At 45.7% G+C, this 17302-nt stretch overlaps 2 protein-coding genes across 5 annotated transcripts in view; both read right to left on the bottom strand.

Moving 5' to 3' along the window:
- Positions 1–9862, bottom strand: part of ATP6V0A2 (ATPase H+ transporting V0 subunit a2) — a 50127-nt gene extending 40265 nt beyond the window's left edge. The window contains exons 1-2 of the mRNA XM_003733875.5: positions 9523–9862; positions 2537–2615 (exon numbers count right to left, since the gene is read on the bottom strand). Coding sequence (XP_003733923.1) covers positions 2537–2615; positions 9523–9639 — 196 coding nt within the window. The 5' untranslated portion in view covers positions 9640–9862. The remainder of the gene's footprint in view (positions 1–2536; positions 2616–9522) is intronic.
- Positions 9863–13434: 3572 nt separating this feature from the next.
- Positions 13435–17302, bottom strand: part of TCTN2 (tectonic family member 2) — a 36244-nt gene continuing 32376 nt past the window's right edge. For all 4 annotated transcript variants that reach the window (XM_035258089.3, XM_054239087.2, XM_035258090.3 and 1 more), the window contains 4 exons: positions 16843–16999; positions 15311–15436; positions 15094–15182; positions 13435–13942 (listed from right to left, as the gene is read on the bottom strand). In XM_035258089.3, coding sequence (XP_035113980.2) covers positions 13833–13942; positions 15094–15182; positions 15311–15436; positions 16843–16999 — 482 coding nt within the window. In that variant the 3' untranslated portion in view covers positions 13435–13832. The remainder of the gene's footprint in view (positions 13943–15093; positions 15183–15310; positions 15437–16842; positions 17000–17302) is intronic.

Here is a 17302-nt window from a genome sequence, read left to right as displayed (position 1 = left end):
AGCCAAAGCTCGTGAAGAACACTGATGATGGCACCTCAGACCGCCCCTGCAGTAACATTTTCTGGTTGACGCATTTATTTGGTTAATGTGCCCTCCCCAACCCCCGTAAAACCCAAAAGGACTCCAAGAGGCCTTTGTGGGATTTCATCTCCTGCTGAGCTTGGTGCCCCGAGCTGATGAAGACCACACAAGGGAGAGCCTAACTAACCAGCGCAGAGCAGCCGCAGACCACACAGACGGCCGGTAACCCTGGGGTCAGCTGCCACGTGCAAGAAGATTGCCAAGAGGTCAAAGATCAAGTCTTCTGTGAAGGTTTATAACTATAATGACCTCATGCCCACAAGGTACCCTGTGGAAATCCCGTTGGACAAAACCATTAGGGTCTTCAGAGACCCTGCTCTTAAACGCAAGGCCCAACGGAAGATCAAGTTCAAAGAATGGTATAAGACAGACTGGCAAGAACAAGTGGTTCTTCTAGGAGCTGTGGTTTTAGATGTTTTTTGTTTCGGTCATTAAAAATAAAATTAAAAAAAAAAAAAAAACTAGATTCATGAAACTAATAGTACACCAGCCAAAATTAACGACTCTATTTGGTTTATGTTTTCAGTTCCATGAAGCATCCCTTTCCTTAGGATAAAAGTCACAACACTTGCTAGTCATTATCAGGCCTAACATTTAGAAGTGTTACTAATTAGTTTACAGAGGGAGAGAGGCGGGTAAAGAAGGAAGGAGGAAAAAAAAAGAAATTATGTCTTACCAAGATAGCAAAAGAAACACCTGGGTTTAAGAGGTTTCTAGAAATGAATGCAAATTGTTTTAACCAATTTATATTTGAATTTATTCTTTTTTTTTAAGAGATGGGGGGGGTCTCACTATGTTGCCCAGGCTGGCCTTGAACTCCTGGGCTCAAGAGAGCCTCCTGCCTCTGCCTTCAGAGTAACTGAGACTACAGACATGTGCTCCACCATGCCTAGCTTACACCTAAATTTGAGGAGCCCTTTTTTACTTTTTTAAGTCTGTATTCTTATGGGGTCGCACTCTGCTGCCCAGGCTGGAGTACAGTGGTATGTCATCCCGGCTCGTGGTAACCTCAAATTCCTGGGCTCAAGCAATCCTCCCATTTGAGTCTCCCAAGTACCAAAGACAGGCACAGGCCACCTTGCCTGGCTTATTTTATTTTTTATGGAGACAGGGTCTCAGTATGTTGCCCAGAATGGTCTCAAACTCCTAGACTCAAGTGATCTTCCCACCTTGGCCTCCCAAAGTGCTGGAATTACCCCCATCATGTCCAGTCCTGCATTCTTTTGAAACAGTTTAAGCTACAGGAAGTCCTAGATATGCCAAATATGTTATCACTTTTGCCCTGCCTTTAAAATGCTCATTCTAAATATACCATCTGTCCAAGGACTCGCCCAGGTTGCAAAGACTGGAATATGATGCCACTAACATACATACACAAGCCACGCAAATAACTAGGACCTCAAGCAATATGAACAGGACTAGATTTCAGATGACTAAAATTTCCTGTTACTCTTAAAAATCCCCAACCTAAAAAAATAGCCCAGGCATAGTGACTCACACCTGTAATCCCAGCATTTTGGAAGGCCAAGGTGGGTGGTCAGAAGTTTAAGACCAGCCTGGCCAACATAGCAAAACCCCATCTCTACTAAAAATGCAAAAATTAGCCAGGTGTGATGGCACACACCTACAGTTCCAGCTACTCGGAGGCTGAGGCAGGAGAATCCCAGGAACCCAGGAGGTGGAGACTGCAGTGAGCCGAGATCACACCACTGCACTGCAGCCTGGGTGACAAAGGGAGACTCCATCTCAAAAACAAAAAAACAAGCTTTGTACTTCAGTCCATTGTCTGCCATTCCCCTCCACTTCAGTGAGAACCTCAAGGCTTGACCTGATAATGACTAATATCAGGCTAAGATCATAAAGATTTTAGAGATAAAAGAAGTAGCCCTGGGCTACTGAGTTTAAATGCTTAACAATCGGAGAGCACCCACCTAAAACAGTGACAAAGGAAGCCCCCAGAAAAAGGAAATTACTGTCAACCCATCTATCTGCCATTTCCTGCCTCCCTTGTTCCTTGATAAAATTTTAAATTAGGAAATATATTAACATGTACAATGTTTTTAAGTTATAATAAACTACAAGGGATTGGTTAAGTAAGTCATGGCACACTAATATTAATGCAATCAAATACGACGTGCCCATCAAAAACAATGATGGGTCAGAATCTACGTCTACTGACACGAAAAGATGTTCTAGTAAGTACTGTAAACTAAAAACAAGAGTGCAGCAAGACAGCCTGGCCGTGACGTTTGTAAATCTTTACTTTTACAGATGAGTAATAAAAAATACAGAAAAATAATGCATGCCTTCGTAACTGTGATTACCTCTGAATGATGAAAATATAATTTCTTTTTTTCCTTTCTGCTTGCCTATATTTTCTAATATTTCTAAACTGAACAAAGTTTGCCTATAAAAAGGTAATTATTTAAGTTATTAAATCAGAAAATAAACTTACCCAATATTCGCTCTAGTTCTTCACACCTCTTCACCTCACCAACAAATTTTCTTTGAAAAGAACTTACATTCTGGTTCAGCTGAAAAAAGAATGAAAAATACAGTTTAAATTTCTTTCTTTCTTTTTTTGAGACGGAGTCTTGCTCTGTCACCAGGCTAGAGTACAGTGGCATGATCTCGGCTCACTGCAGCCTCCGCTTCCCAGGTTCAAACAAGTCTCCTCCCTCAGCGTCCTGAGTAGCTGGGACTACAGGCATGCGCCACCATACCCAGCTAATTTTTTTTGTATTTTTCATAGAGATAGGGTCTCACCACGTTGTCTAGCATGGTCTCAATCTCTTGACCTCGTGATCTGCCCACCTCGGCCTCCCAAAGTGCTGGGTTTACAGGCATGTTCTACTGTGCTCGGCCAAAAAATACGGTTTAAATTTCTATAATTTAAAAATACTTTTATGTAAAAAATAAAACACTGGCAAAGTTTGGAGGAAGTACACTCTCATAGACTATTAAACAGGACCATAAACTGTCGCAACTTTTCTGGAGAGCAATTTGTCAACTATTATCAAAAAAGCCTGAAAATCCAGCCTGGCCAACATAGTAAAACCCAACTCTTCTAAAAATACAAAAATTAGGCCAGGTACATGGCTCACACCTGTAATCTCAGCACTTTGGGAGGACAAGGTGGGGAGATCACCTGAGGTCAGGAGTTCAAGACCAGCCTTGACCAACATGGTGAAATCCCGTCACTACAAAAATACAAAAATTAGCCAGGCACGGTGGCAGGTGCCTGTAATCCCAGCTACTCAGGAGGTGAGGCAGAAGAATTGCTTGAACCCAGGAGGCAGAGGATGCAGTGAGCTGAGATCATGCCACTGCACTCCAGTCTGGGCAGCAAAGCAAGACTCTGTCTCAACAAAAAAAAAAAAAAAAAGGAAAAATCAGCCGGATGTAGTGGTGCACATCCATAATCCCAGCTACTCGGGAGGCTGAGGCACAAGAATCGCTTGAGCCCGAGAGGCAAAGCTTGCAAGGAGCCAAGATCGAGCCACTGCACTCCAGCCCAGGTGACAGAGCGAGACCCTGTCTCAAAAAAAAAAAAATTCCTGAAAATGATTCTTTGCCCAGCAGTATCATATGAAGAAATTTAACCTAAGGAAAATGCTATGGATACAGACAAATATTTAACTGTGATAACATCAATCTCTGGGAAAAAGAAAAAATGATAGCCCAAAAATCTAACAATAGTAAAAACCAGTTAAAGAAATTACAATCAGCGCAGTTAAAGAAATGATAGCCAGGCACAGCGGCTTGCGTTGATCATCCCAGCACCTTGGGAGGCTGAGGTGGGAGGACTACCTGAGGCCAGTAGTTTGAGACCAGCCTGGGCAACATAGTGAGACACCATCTCTACACAAAATAAAAAATTAGCCAGGCCTGGTGGCACATGCCTGTGGTCCCAGCTACTCAGAAAGCTGTTTTAGGAGGATCTCTTGACCCCAGGAAGTTGAGACTGCAGTGAGCAGTGATCACACCACTGTAAGCTAGCCTGGGTGAGAAAGCAAAAGCCTGTCTCAAAATAAATAAATAAATAACAGTCTGTATCCACACAATGGAATGCTACTTAGCAATAAAAAGGGATGAACTACTGACCCATGCAACAACAGGGATGCCTTTCCTTTCTTCCTTTTTTTTTTGAGACAGAGTCTCACTCTGTCACCCAGGCTGGAATGCAGTAGCAGGATCTTGGCTCACTGCAACCTCCACCTTCCGGGTTCTCTTTCCTCACCCTCCCGAGTAGCTGGGATTACAGATGTGAACCACCAGCCTGGCTAATTTTTGTATTTTTAGTAAAGATGGGGTTTCACCATGTTGGCCAGACTGGTCTCAAACTCCTGACCTCAGGTGATTCGCCCACCAGCCTTGGTCTCCCAAAATGCTGGGATTACAGGTGTGAGCCACTGCGCCTGGGCTGGATGACTTTCATACTAAGTGAAAGGAGCCAGACACAAGAGGACACATATTGTGTGATCACACTTATATTGTAATGTCCAGAAAAGGTAACCCTACACCGCCAGGCGCGGTGGCTCAAACCTGTGATCCCAGCACTTTGGGAGGCTGAGCCAGATGGATCACGAGGCCAAGAAATCGAGACCATCTCGGTCAACATGGTGAAACCCCGTCTCTACTAAAAATACAAAAAATTAGTTGGGCATGGTGGCGTGTGCCTGTAATCCCAGCTACTTGGGAGGCTGAGGCAGAATTGCCTGAACCCAGGAGGCGGAGGTTGCGGTGAGCGGAGATCACGCATTGCACTCCAGCCTGGGTAACAAGAGCGAAACTCCGTCTCACAAAAAAAAAAAAAAAAAAAGGTAACCCTACAGGCAGCCAGATTAGTGGGTGCTAGGGCTAGAGATAGGAATGAGGATTAACTATAAATGCGCATGAGGGAGCTTTTGGGGTGATGAAATATTCTAAAACGATTGTGGCAATGGATGCATGACTCCATAAACTTATTTATTTTTTATTTTTTATTTTTTTTTAGACAGAGTCTCACTGTGTCACCCAGGCTGGAGTCCAGTGGCGCAATCTCAGCTCACTGCAACCTTCACCTCCCAAGTTCAATCAATTCTCCTGCCTCAACCTCCCGAGTAGCTGGGATTGCAGGCACCTGCCACCACTCCCGGCTAATTTTTGTATTTTGGGTAGAGACAGGGTTTCGCCGTGTTACCCCGTCTCCTGACCTGGTGAACTGCCCAACTCAACCTCACAAAGTGCTGGGATTACAGGTCTGAGCCACTGCACCCAGCCTCCATAAACTTTCTAAAAATCATAGATTAACTCCACAATACGCCTCAATTAAGTTGTATAAAAATTACGGTTCTGCCATACAATTGATGACTGCACTTTTTTTTTTGAGATGGAGTCTTGCTCTGTCACCAGGCTGGAGTGTAGTGGTGCAGTCTCGGCTGACTGCAACCTCCGCCTCCTGGGTTTAAGTGATTCTTCCACCTCAGCCTCCCAAGTAGCTGGGACCGCAGGCGCGTGCCACCATGCCCAGCTAATTTTTTTGTATTTTTAGTAGAGACGGGGTTTCACCATGTTGGCCAGGATGGTCTTGATCTCTTGACCTCATGATCCACCCACCTCAGCCTCCCAAAGTGCTGGGATTACAGGCATGAGCCACAGCACCCAGCCGACTGCACTTATTAAAAATGATGTTTTAAATGACCAGGTATTTGATATTATATTAAGAAATGTGTTATTTAAATTTTCAGGTACAATGTTGGTAATAATTTTTTATCTTTTAGGACAGGCACAGTCGCTCACGATTTTAATTCCAGCACTTTGGGGGGGCCAAGGTGGGTGGATCACTTGAGGTCAGGAGTTCAAGATCAACCTGCCCAACATGGTGAAACCCCGTCTCTACTAAAAATACAAAAATTTGGCAGGCATGGTGGCGTGTGCCTGTAATCTCACCTGCCTATAATCTCAGCTGCTGGGGAGGCTGAAACACAAGAATCACTTGAACCTGGGAGGCAGAGGTTGCAGTGATCTGAGATTGCGCCACTAGCCTGGGCAACAGAGTAAGACTCCATCAAAAAAAAAATTATCTTTTAAAGATACTTATTGAAAAGTGAAATTACATATCTCGGATTTGCTTCAAAATGATCTAGTCTGGGAGGTGAGAAAAAACTAAGTTTACATTATGGGTACATCAGGGTACACTGTACTCTTCCCTCTACTTCTTATGATACAAAGTTTAAAACAATTTTTAAAAGTTGTAAAAGAACATTTAATAAAATTAGGAAGTTAGTCATGATTTCTATGTAAAGTAGATTAGGATCTTTTTGGTGCGGTTCCAATTATATAAAAATACAAAAATATGGGCTGGGGGTGGTGGCTCACGCCTATAATCCCAGCACTTTGGGGGGCCGAGTCGGGTGGATCATCTGAGGTCGGAAGTTCGAGACCAGCCTGACCACCATGGAGAAATGTTGTCTCTACTAAAAACACAAAGTTAGCCAGGCGGAGTGGCACATGTCTGTAATCCCAGCTACTCAGGAGGCTGAGGTAGGAGAATCACTTGAACTCAGGAGGTGAATGAAGCTGAGATCATGTCACTGCACTCCAGCCTGGGCAGCAAGAGTAAAACTCCATCTCAAATATATATACATATATAAAGATAGATATGGACATTTTTAAACATTATTAGAGAAGTGTTGATCATCCAATATTAGCCAAAAAGTTAAAGTTTATTTCTAGACCCTGGGATCATACAAGATATATTCTCATTCTTACATTTTCCACATCTCTCACAATGGACATCTATTATTTTTCTACTTTAAAAATGTACAATAATCATTCATGTTTAAAGCCATTTAAGACATGAAATGTATCTTTATTCCATCCAGGATTTGTACTGGGCACTCTCAAGACACAATTAAGATGCAACTTGACATAAAACTACTCAACCTGGTAAGTGTCTACTCCAAATGCTCAGTTCTTGTTCCATTTTTTTTTTTGGATTTTTTTTAAAGAATTAACCAGAAGAAAGATAAAAATTTTAATTTCACTTCTCTTTGTCACCTTCTCATTCATTTTTGGAGTTCAAACTACTCTAAAGTAACCGCTTCCCAGTTCCTAATGATTCAAACCCAATCTATTTCTATAGAACTGAGAAACTGGAAGGGAAGCTCGCATCTAAAGCTGTCAGAGGATGCTACTTCTCAGTTTCCATTTTCTCCCTTCAATATCAAATAGTATTAACTCTAAATGGACATAATCAGTCCACAAGTAGTAGAATCTTTTTAAAAAGAGGTAAATCTCTGTGTCAATAATACAAACATGGATCTGACACACACTACCACCACCAGCTTACATAGATTAACTTTTTTTTCTATTGCATGGTTTCTTTGACTAATTTGGGTTTTTGTTTTTTTTTTTTTTTCATTTTAGGGCAGCACCCTAATTCAAGGTTAATGGTATAAGGTACATTTTAATGTAGATTCAATTTAAGGTGCATTTAATCTAGTAACAGCAGAGGAGACCTGGGGCTGCTTATCCTGATATTCACACCACTGATACCCCACTTCAGCTGAAGGGCTAAAGAGGAAACCTGTTCTTAGACTGAGAACCGTTACAGAAGTAAGAACTTTCCCTTCAGGGAGTCCTCCCCATCAGCTGAATGACCTTGCTTTTCCAGGCCTTCCCACTGGCTGTCACTGCAGAATTCACCACCTGCCTGCCCCCTTTCCCTTGCAAGGGTTACTAACAGTGATCCCATCTGGTCACTACCACAAAGTCAGTAGGAAACAGCCTACAGACACACTGCAAACCTAGCACCACACAAGAGCTCATCACAGTGACTGTAGTCTTATTTCCTTATGGAAAAAGATGAACAACACTTTCTTCTCCTTTCACTGACATTCAGTTAAAAAGCATCCTGGGTGTACTCTATGACCGGGGGTAGTGGCACTTAATGAAACTGGAACCTTCGTAGTGATTAGAGCATTTGCTCAAACCTGTAAGATTGAAGTGTGGTAAGTGTCTTGGCTTGAGTACTAACCGGATGGAACACATCTACCTGCTACAAATGTAGGAGCCTGTTGCACCTGCAACTGTTGCCTGAATCTTTGGGTGCTACTCACAGCTCAGCGCAGCATCCACCGGGTGAATGGGTACAACCTGCAGAAACCCAAGTGGCTCCAGGAACCCGGAACCGCCCTGCACCCTCGCCTGTCACTCAGGAGTTTTTCCATGACTTTGCAACCGCCTTATGGGGTTGATCGGATATTAGATATCTTATATCAACTGATATCAGATCTGGGGTAGGGCTCTTCCCTTTTGAAATTAAGGACCCCTCAGGAAGATGAAGGGAAACAGGAGATGAAAGTGGTGGCCAGGAAATAAAATGTTCGCCTGAGTGGATTTCAATTCAGTCAGTACGGACTTGCTTCACGGTCTCCCTTCCACGCCCTGTTCTTTGCCTTCTTAGCACTTATCACAGCTCATAATCAGAGTGTGTTTAATCTGTCTCCTCCCACACCAAGAGCTCCAGGAACACAGGGACTGTGTCTGCCTTGCTCACCACCGAGTCCCCAGCACCAAAAACAGTGCCTGAACATAGCAGGCAGTCAAGAAAAGCTTGTCTGTTCATTCAACAAATGCCTACTGATGCCAATGACTGCCAAGGACTGTGTTAGGCTCCTTACCCTCAGAGGTTGACAGTCCTTGGTGAACACAAACAATAAACAAGCAAATGGACAAACAAATGTTTATTACTTGTAGGGGAGACAGCTTCCATACGACAAATAATGACTGAGTTTTTAAGTCCTTACACGCATGCATCAGTGACCAGAACAGACAAAAACCCCTCTCCTCAAGGAGCTGCCACCGAGCTCCTTCCCATTTCAGGCTCTGTCTGGGCTCTTCCTGTTCCCTCCAGCAAGGACCCTCTCCCCAGATCTTCCCCAAGGCTGGCTCCTTTCTATTTCGGCCTCAGCTAAAATATCATCTTCTCCAGGAGGCCTTCCCTGACTACCTATTCAAACGCACCTCGCACCCAAATCACCTTCACACCACCCATTTTTTTCTTTACAGCAAACATTTTCTGGTTGACATTTTCTGATTTATTTGGTTAATGTGCCCTCCCCAACCCCCGTAAATCCCAAAAGGACTCCAAGAGGCCTTTGTGGGATTTCATCTCCCGCTGAGCTTGGTGCCCCGAGCTGATGAAGACCACACAGGGGCGATCCTAACTAACCCGGGCAGAGCAGCCGCGGACCACACAGACGGCCGGCAACTCTGGGGTCAGCCCCGCGCTCCGGGAAGCTCTGGCCGCTGAGCTGGGGCGCCGGCTTCCCCGTCTGGGCAATGGGGACGGGGCGCGCCCTTCCCCAGCGCTCGCGGCGGGAAGACCCCAGCGACCCGCGGGATGGGGAGCGCCAGGAGGGCAGGTGCGGCCCGCGTCTCCCGGGCGACACTCACGTCTCGGAACTGGACCAGGCCCTTCTCGCCCAGAGCGCTGAGGCATTCGTAGGCCGTGCCCGACTGCAGGAAGAGCTGCGCCAGACACATGGTCTCGCTCCGGAACAGGGACCCCATGGCCGGCCGGCCGGCCCGCGTCCGGAAGGGCTCGACGGGAGGCGGAGGCTCCGAGCCGCACGCACCCGCACACTCAACCGGCGCGGACCGGGCCTCGAACTCTTCCAGTGGTCTGGACGCGGCCCCGCACCATGGGGCTCCAGGATGCAGCGGCCGCCTCGGGTTCTGCCACCGCGGCTACAGCTCCAGAAGCCGCCACAACAGCCCGCGAAGCCCCGCCCCCGAGCGACCGCCGGTTCCGGTTCCGCCCCGCGCCCCGCCCCTCGCCGGCCTACCAATGGGCGCCCAAGGTTGCGGCCCCACGCCGTGGCGTAAGGGCCAACCAGCGCGAACCCGGCGGAGACCACCGCGGCAGCTGGCTGTCAGCCGGATCCGACGCAGCGCTGCAGCCCGCGCCGACTCCCGGCTTTGCTGGATGAGTCTCGCCGAGCGTACACGCCACGAAGCTCACCCGTTCCGAGTGCACGAACCTGTGCTGCTTTTTTTTTTTTTGAGACGGAGTTTCGCTCTGTCGCCCAGGCTGGAGTGCAGTGGCGCGATCTGAGCTCACTGCAACCTCCGCCTCTCGAGTTCAAGCGATTCTCCTGCCTCACCCTGCCAAGTAGCTGGGACTACAGGCGCACGCCACCGCATCCAGCTAATTTGTTTGTATTTTTAGTGGAGACTGGGTTTCACCGTGTTGGCCAGGCTGGTCTGAACTCCTGACCTCAGGCAATCCACCTGCCTTGGCCTTCCCAAGTGCTTAGGATTACGGGCGTGAGCCACCGCGCCCGGCAGTGCTGCTACTTTTTTCGACAGGGTCTCCCTCTGTAGCCCAGGCTGGCGTGCAGTGGCGCGAGCTCGGCTCAATACAACCTTGACCTCCTGAGTTCAAGCGATTCTCCCACCTCAGCCTCTGGAGGAGCTGGGATTACAGACACAGGCCACCACCCTCGGCTAATTAAAAAAAAAATTGTAGAGAAGGGGTTTCAGCATGTTGGCCAGGGAAGTCTCGAACTCCTGAGCTCAAGCGATCCTCCCACCTCAGCCTCCCAAAGCCCTGGGATTACAGGCGTGAGCCACCGCCTGGCTAGATCCTTGGCTCCTTAGTGAAGTTGGAGTGTGCAGCCAGCATCCCAATCCAGTTTTCAAACATTTCCCACCAACCTCAAAAGACTCCTCTTGCCCGGTGGCAGTCTCCCCTTCCCACCCAGCCAGGCCACCACAGGACAATTTTGTCTTGATAGATTTGCCAGTTCCAGGCTTGTCCTGTGGCTAGAATCACACAGCACCTGAGTTCCTGCACTGACTAGGAAGCAGGGGCCCTCCACAGCCACAACCTCACCAATGGCCCAGTTGAGTCTCTGCTCATATGTCCCCTCCCTTGAGACTGTCCCTGACCCCTCTTACTTTGGAGTCACATCCTTGTTCTATTTCCTTCACAGCACCTGCCACCATCTGAAATTATCTCGTCTGTATTAGTGCCAGTCCTCCCTGCTAGAATGGAAGCTCCATCAAAGGAAGGACATTGTTTCTGCCACTGTGGCATCTCCAAGCCCCAGTACATAGTAGCCACTGAATAAACAGTTAATGAATGCATGCATAAATGTATAAAGTTAGAAAAGTTAAAACCGTAGAGTAGGCACCCCAGATCCCATTCTACTGCCAAAGTCAGTGCTTTCCCTCTTTTGAGTACAAAGGGCGTCCTCACAAAGCCCACAAAATCAGGGTAAATTACCTGTCATTTGGAAACTTTAAATGTATTTTCTATAAATATCTGAAATCCAAAGCTAGTTATACTAGGCTGGGTGCCCAGCCTCACTCCTGTAATCCGAGCACTTTGGGAGGCTGAGGAGGGTAGATCACTTGAGGTCAGGAGTTCGAGACCAGCCTGGCCAACGTGGCAAAACCCCGTCTCTACTTTTAAAAAGACAAAAATTAGCCAGGTGTGGTGGTGGCCACCTATAGTCTCAGCTACTCAGGAGGCTGCGGCAAGAGAATCATTTGAAGCTGGTAGGTGAAAGTCACAGGGAGCCAAGATCGCGCCACTGCACTCCAGCGTGGGTGACAAAGCGAGACTCTCCTTCAAAAGAAACCAACAACAACAAAAGATACAGTAAGAACTGTAAAGGTGAATTAAAATGGCTGAAGTTCAGACAATAACTGACTCAGACCCCAGCTCCTTGAGTCCAGTACTGACCCAGATTCCTGAGTCAGCCCTAGTGGGGTTAGGTGAAGGCCCAAAACCACCACCAAAAAGATGCTGAAATTAACAGTGTTTCCAACATGCAGAAACTTATGACCTCTGCAAGGACTAGCTCATCCCCCTGTTTGAAAATGGACTTAAGACTAGGAAAATTTAAAATTCTCCCTGGGCAGGAACTCTGCAGTGAAGATGAAAGAGCACATTTTATATGGTGCTGGGTAACAGCTGGCACTAGGAATTCAATCAAAAACTATAAAAGGGAAAATAATCACTTTTCAAAATTAGGATTAATTAACATACAAAGTCCATCTGAAACAACTGAATTACCTGGTACACAAAGAAAACTTACAGGTGATATGCTATGTGACTACCGTAGGGCCATGGCTAAAAACATCTATTCCAGGGCCAGGCACAGCAGCTCATGCCTATAATCCCAGCACTTTGGGAGGCTGAGGCAGGCAGATCACTTGAGCCCAGGAGTTCAAGATCAGCCTGGATAACACAGGGAGACCCTCTTCTCTACAAAAAAAAAAAAAAAAACAAAAACAAAAACTAGCCAGGTACATGCCTATGTTCCCCGTTACTTGGGAAGGACCACTTGCGCTCAGGAGGTTGAGGCTGCAGTGAGCCATAATCAGGCCACTGCACTCCAGCCTGGGTGACAAAGATCATTCCTCGAAAAAAAAAATTCATTCTCCCCACCATGTGGGTTTGACTGTCTCCACGTGAGGGGCCATGGGAGAAATTTGTCAAGACTCAGCTAGGAAAAACTATCTTTTTCATTGATAACCAGTTGATTTTTAATGAATGGATCTCATAATTCCTATAGCTAATCATACTTGGGTTTTCGTAAACTGGGGTCTTGGCAGGCCCTGGTGGCTCATGCTGGTAATCCCAGCATTTTGGGAGGCTCACGTGGGAGGGTCACTAAAGTAAGGAGTTTGAGACCAGGATGAGCAACATAGGGAGACCCCCATCTCTACTGAAAACAAAAAAAAAAAATAGCCAGGCTTTCTGGCACACGCCTATAGTCCCAGCTACCTGGGAGGCTGAGGCAGGAGAATCATTTAAACTCAGGTGTTTCCGTTTACAGTGAGCTGTGATCGTACCACCACACTCCAGCCTTGGCAACAGGCTGAAGAGAAAACCTGTCTCTAAAAATAAATAAATAAATAAATAACGAATTAGGGGTGTGCTTGTTCTAAACGCAACCTTTGGCATATATTTCAGGGGCTTACACGTGCCCCTAGTTTTGTTTTACTTTTCTCCCTTTATTATTTTCCTCCCCTGGTCCCCACATCTTTCCCCATCAATTATTTTGTGTTTTTGTATTATATGCATTTTTAAGGATTTCTGAATCCTTTCTTTGGAATATGGGAAACATCGACCAACACGAATGTATTAAAAATTAAAGACTGATTCTCTCTGGTATAAATAAAACTCCCATAACTTTAAGTAATTTGTGATAAGCTAAAATTGCTAACATTTCTTGAGTTCTTCTCATGCATTTTACTCAGTCCAGGACAGCGATGAGAACGTTCATTCTGCATTAATTTGAACATCTGGATGGCTACATATACGAATTAAATTCACAGGGCACTTAATAAAAATGTTCTACAAAAATAAGACATTTCATTTATTAAAATTTTTTAGAGAAGCATACAAGACTACAGCAAATCAGCGAAGTCAAGGTCTAGAGTCGTTAAGAAGTCAGATGGGCCAGTAGCAGTGGCTCACGTCTGTGATCCCAGTACTCTGGAAGGCGGAGGCGGGCAGGTCATTTGAGCTCAGGAGTTACAGACCAGCCTGGGAAACGTGGCGAAACCCCATCTTTACCAAAAATACAAAAATAAAAAATAAAAAAGCCAGGCGTGGTAGAGCATCTGTGCAAGGCTGAGGTGGGAAGATTGCTTGGGAGGCAGAGGGTTGCAGTGGGCCAAGACTGTGACACTGCACTCCAGCCTGGGTGACCAGAGTGAGACTCAAAAAAAAAAAGTCAGGTGGTTGTCTAACTACAGGCTCTGCATATTCTGGTCCAGGGGTTGCTGAGGAACACGGCCAATGTGAGGAATGACAGCAACAGTAAGCCCTTGGCAACACACTGAGAATACGGCTCCCCTGAAAAACCATGAACAAAATTAAGCAGCAGTATTTCTTTTTTTTTTTTTCTTTGAGACAGAGTTTCGCTCTTGTTACCCAGCCTGGAGTGCAATGGCGTGATCTTGGCTCACCGCAACCTCCGCCTCCTGGGTTCAGGCAATTCTCCTTCCTCAGCCTCCTGAGTAGCTGGGATTACAGGCATGCACCACCATGCCCAGCTAATTTTTTGTATTTTTAGTAGAGACGGGGTTTCACCATGTTGACCGAGATGGTCTCGATCTCTTGACCTCGTGATCCGCCCGCCTCGGCCTCCCAAAGTGCTGGGATTACAGGCTTGAGCCACCGCGCCCGGCCCATGCAGCAGTATTTCCTAACTCTTTGATGACAGCATAGGAATAGGCTGGGTGCAGTGGTCTCACGCCTGTAATCCCAACACTTTGGTGGGCCAAAGAGGGCAGATTACTGGAGGCTATTTTGGGACTAGCCTGGCCAACACGGTGAAACCCCATCTCTACTAAAAATACAAAAATTAGCTGGGTGTGGTGGTGCTGTAATCCCAGGTACTCCAGAGGCTAAGGCATGAGAGTCATCTGAACCCAGGAGATAAAGGTTGCAGTGAGCTGAGGTTGTGCCACTGCATTCCAGCCAGGGTGACAGAGCAAGACCCTGTCTTAAAAAAAAAAAAAAAAAAAACCGGCCAGGCACGGTGGCTCATGCCTGTAATCCCAGCACTTTAGGAGGCCGAGGCAGGTGGATCACGAGGTCAAGAGATCAAGACCATCCTGGTCAACAAGGTAAAACCCCGTCTCTACTAAAAATACAAAAATTAGCTGGGCATAGTGGCGCGTGCCTGTAGTTCCAGCTACTCAGGAGGCTGAAGCAGGAGAATTGCCTGAACCCAGGAGGCGGAGGTTGCAGTGAGCCCAGATCGAGCCATTGCACTCCAGCCTGGGTAACAAAAGCAAAACTCCGTCTCAAAAAATACCAATGTAGTAGAAATAAACTAAGCCAAAACAGTAACGGTGATCACTTCTAAGTGGCAATATTATCTGTAAATTTTGTTTTAAGTTTCTATATGTTTTACGCTTTCTGTAACATTTAGATATCATTTTAAAAAATGTTTTAAATTGACATAACATAATTGATCATAGAAATCTGTTTCACCCTACCTTGATAATACTGAGTCCATGGATATAGAAGTTGTGGCCAACACACCTCATTTCTGTTGCAGTCATACTCTGTATAATTGATCTGGAATCTACAAAACATTTTAGAGGGTTACAGAAACTACAAAAGCATCAAAACTTGATTAAAGGAATAAACTTCCAATTTTCGAATATATATTTTTCTGCTTCCTAATGTCAACTAGGTGAGCAACTAGAATACCTTGTCAGGGGGCGGGGTAACTGTGCAGGAATTTTAATAAACTGGACCGATGCACTGATAGGGAGAAGGTCGGCCTTGTGCTCACAGGTAAGCCCACACTCGTACTGCCAGTTCACCGAGGAGAACCTAGGAGGGAGAGATCACACGGTCGGCATAGCCACCATTCAGTTCAATTCCACTAAGAACAGCAGGTAATGGATTACATTGACCATATGATTTGTTTCATGTTCTTTCCATGTAACCAATCACAATATAAGCTGAGGTTCTCTGAAGAAGTTTCACATTCTACCTGTGCTGTTTTTTTCTTTGTATTATGTCCATTTCCACAGACAGACCCAAGGAGAGAGAAGAGAAGCTCATAATAACCCTCATGGACCTATTACCCATTGACAGCTGCCAGTATTCTTGTCAATCTCACTCCCCTCCAGCCAGGGCATTTTACACAGGTGCTGTCAAAGGTAACTTTGTTCATCACCTGTTTTTCTCAAACAATGTAACAATAAAAGCAGCAGCTAGCCACTTACTGAGGGCTTTCCATGTTCAAGGCACAGAGATCAGGCACTTTCTACACACCATCTCATGTTATCCTCAAGAGTACCGTGGAGGTGGTAACTGCACTTGCATTTTCCCTAGCAGAGCCACCACTCCCCATTCCCAGTTCAGTGAACCAGAAGGGACTGGCCCCAATCCAGACGTGCACCTATCATCTGAGCCTAGTCAATCAGAGCTGTCCACTGCCCCAAACACAGAGATTGGTTCAGAAAGGAGCATGTGACCCAAACTGAACCAATAAAAGTCTGCCCGGATCTATTTTGAGAAAGAGGAGGAAGGAGGGTCTTTCCCCACTGGACATAAGTCTGGATCATTGGTGTTCATCTTTGCCATCTCTTGAGGAGAACCTCCCTGAGAGTGAAGCTAAACCATAGGAAGAGGAGAAAGAAAATAAAAAGATCCCTGACCACACTGGAACCATGAACCAAGAACTAGCTGTATGTGGACTACTCTAAACTTGAAGCAATAAACTCCCCTTTTTGCTTAAGTCAGTATGAACTGGGCAACAGTCACTTAAAATTGATGGAGGCTTGATATATAAAGATATTATCACCATATTACAGAGGAGGTCGCTACAGCTCAGAAAGGTTAAGTGATTGCCTAGTGCCACACAGCTCCTCAGTGGAACAGCCATGATTTGAACCTATCTGCTGCCAAAGTCTCTAACCACAGGCAATATTCTGATCAGCATGTCAGTTACATGCGTGGATTTCAAAATATACTTAGCTCTGAGTAGCCCTTATTCTTCTTTGTACTCCCTAAAATACCTTGCAGAATCTTTTACACATAGCTTTATAAATACGTGTGAGACCAAGTCTCCATAGTTCATACATATTCCATATGTGCATATAAACATCTTGCTAATAATTGCAAGTTGTAAATAAACAATCAGATTCTAAGTGAGCATTTCCCTATTGTTCAGAACATCCTCAACTTTCCTGACTCTCTCTAAACTACAGTGATCCAAGATGTGATCATACCTTGTCTCTACGCCAAGTATCTCCTGCTGAGTAATCCCTTCCACTGCGCCAACATCCGAGATGAGGATGCGGATGCTCAGCTGAGCAGGAATATCCAGGCAGATGCCATTCACACTGCCAGCCAGCAGGTCCGCACCCGGATCAGGGGCATCTACACCTATGGAAATGTTAAGTTCATACTTTTCAAAGAATAATTTGATAAATTTTCTTAGAATTTGATGTTTTCCTAACCAAAATGGGAAATAATATTAGGTAAGCATCACATTATTGAGGGTTTAGTCTCTTACAGGCTCTGGTTACTTGTCACTCCATAACTGTGTTATCCCTTGAAGTCTACAAGACACAGGATGGCACCACCTACCAAAAACTGTTTTTTTTTAGACGGAGTTTCGCTCTTGTTACCCAGGCTGGAATGCACTGGCGCGATCTCGGCTCACCGCAACCTCTGCCTCCTGGGTTC

This window comes from Callithrix jacchus, chromosome 9 (genome assembly GCF_049354715.1).
Source record: "Callithrix jacchus isolate 240 chromosome 9, calJac240_pri, whole genome shotgun sequence".
Classification (NCBI taxonomy): domain Eukaryota; kingdom Metazoa; phylum Chordata; class Mammalia; order Primates; family Cebidae; genus Callithrix; species Callithrix jacchus.
Note: the sequence above shows the minus strand (reverse complement) of the source record. Positions and strands in the feature narration are given on the sequence as shown.